The sequence below is a fragment of the Limulus polyphemus genome, unplaced genomic scaffold (assembly GCF_000517525.1).
Source record: "Limulus polyphemus unplaced genomic scaffold, Limulus_polyphemus-2.1.2 Scaffold2000, whole genome shotgun sequence".
In the NCBI taxonomy this organism is placed as follows: Eukaryota; Metazoa; Arthropoda; class Merostomata; order Xiphosura; family Limulidae; genus Limulus; species Limulus polyphemus.
In genome coordinates this window covers 46,746-49,140 of record NW_013667610.1, presented here as the reverse complement: position 1 = coordinate 49,140, position 2,395 = coordinate 46,746, and the positions used below count along the sequence as shown (strand labels likewise).

Genomic DNA, 2,395 nt, shown 5'->3' with positions numbered 1-2,395 from the left:
TAAAAAATAAGGATATTATAACATATGCTTCCTGACTGAGTCAAAACCAAAACAGAAGATTCAAGAACACCTAAACCAGCTAAAGTATGTCATACATGAAAGCCCTTACCACCCAGCTTTTTGAAGCACTGAGAAATGCTTGACGATTGGAATCCATCTGCTTCAGGTAGTCAGATGCTCGAAAGTCATAAAAATGAATCTCTCCAATACCTGTCCCTATTGTGAGAAGGTCCCCACGAAAGCTGAGAGAGCGAATGCTGACTCGTTCCTGACTGGATGGGATGCTTTTTATAAGACGCAAAGTCCGATTGTCAAATATTAAAGTATGAGCCCGAGAACCAACAACGTAGATACCTCTTTCTTGTTGTTGAGCTAAACAAACATTCTCTTGACAGAAACCTAGCTTTCTGGAAGTTTTCTAGTATAAACAAACAATTTAATAATAAAATCAACAAGGTGTTCAACTTCTGTTAGTGGGAAAATAAAATGAAAAATTTATATTCTAATATGTAATAAAATCTGATTCAAAAGTCAATATAATAGTAAGAGTCATAATTACACAAGTTTTTAGGCCTGTCAATCAAATTTATCATGAAAGAATAACACAATATTTGACAAAAAATATTCAACCATTACTGAATGTATACAAATCTGGTGTACATTTGATTTCCTTCTAAGCAAATACATTAAATTGTGCAATATTTATTTATCAAATCATTACTGACCAATAAAATGGTAGGTTAAATGACTGGCAAACTAGAGAAATAGGTTCTGACTAAATACATCAAAAACATCTATGAACACTATACTGTCAAAAGAAAATCAATTAAAAGATATATATAACACAAAGACTACAAAACAAATTTGCAGTTAATGGCTATCATAACACAAGATTGTGACTGATTATAGGAAAACAACATTCCCTTTTGAGGATAAATTTTCAAATACTTGCACCTTCAAGAATCGCTAGGTTCCAGATATTATAAATATAATTTTGGGCATATTTTGAGCTTTAAATTTAAAAAAGTTATCATTTGTAAACTGTTTAGATCTAATTTTGTAATAACAACTTCACTGAGTTTTCCTATGAATGTCTATACTGCAAATAATGTGTATGTACCATTCAAGGTATTTAAAACACTATTATTTGTACAAGGGTATAGAGAAAATTTAGGAGGAGTCATATGCCACTTCTTATTAATGCACATCTCTTTTCTTGATGCAATGATTGGATTAACTTTTTTGCATGCCTTGTCAATAAATACATAGTTTAGTGGTGTTTATTATTTCACCACAAAGAGTTGTCATTAAAATAATACTCAATTGAGTGATACAATTAGCCTCTCTTCAGAAATGAAGGCATTAATGAAAACAACTATAAAATTATGAAAGATTAGAAGGTGGAATAAGAAAATATCAAAGTGACTGTTTTATAGATCTTGTCAGTTCTTAAGAAAGATACTCACAATTTCCAAGTTTTTTCAATCTTCAGTGAAAAAAAGGAATCTAAACACTGTTTTTGATGAAGAAATTTAGTTTAAAACTGTAATTTAATCAATAACATGTAAGTTACTACTTTAAGTTATTATTTCTAGTTGAAAAAACAATCAATAACAAGTATTACTAGTAATAAAATATAATGGAAATTATAATTTCACTTTCCATTCCCTATTTTGATCAAAAATGCAGTCTCACGAGTCTTGAAACTATGTTTCATCTTAGTTTCTTTAGCAAAGAGTATTACATTTATTCTTCTTTACTTGTATAAAAAAATTGTATCTAGTGAGTAGTACTAGCGAGAAAAGTTTTAAATCAAGTCCTAATCAAGATTACATTTATCGTTCTATTCAATTATGAAATCAAGTCCTAATCAAGTTTATATTTATTGCTGTATTCAATGGTGGAAGCTACTAATTTTTAGAAAATTAAGTGCTTTATAATACATGTTTGGAACATTTAAAGAAGCCTGTTACAGTATTGGTTACTTTCAATTCACAAGAAAAAGCTGAAACTTTGAAATGAACTATCTTGAAACACATATCAGTTCATTTTTCAATCACCAGTTTCTTCTATAACATATATAAATAAATTTACCTGTCTGAAAGTGCCAACATCCCACAAATGAAGGTAGCCATTCAAAGATAAGGCAACCAGTTCCTAAAAAACATTAAACATATATGTTTAAGTAAATTCTTATACAAAATATTTAAATTTTAGTACAGTTGTTTTTATTATGCTTTTTGCAACATAATTCCACTTTCACTTAGTATATTATTTGAATATTCAGCATTGTTCAAACCTATTTTTTTAGATCTATTCTTTGGATGTGTAACACACAAGATTTCAGTTACATAATTTTCAATACTTTAAACTATTGTTACATCTCCGTTTGTTA

The 2,395-nt window shown here is 28.9% G+C and overlaps 1 protein-coding gene across 5 annotated transcripts in view; it reads right to left on the bottom strand.

The window, feature by feature from the left end:
• The window catches only part of LOC106465614 (DDB1- and CUL4-associated factor 12-like), a 34,443-nt gene that overhangs the window by 4,019 nt on the left and 28,029 nt on the right, over nucleotides 1-2,395 (bottom strand). For all 5 annotated transcript variants that reach the window (XM_013925850.2, XM_022393545.1, XM_022393546.1 and 2 more), the window contains exons 6-7: nucleotides 2,095-2,157; nucleotides 110-418 (exon numbers count right to left, since the gene is read on the bottom strand). In XM_013925850.2, the coding sequence (XP_013781304.1) occupies nucleotides 110-418; nucleotides 2,095-2,157 (372 nt within the window). The remainder of the gene's footprint in view (nucleotides 1-109; nucleotides 419-2,094; nucleotides 2,158-2,395) is intronic.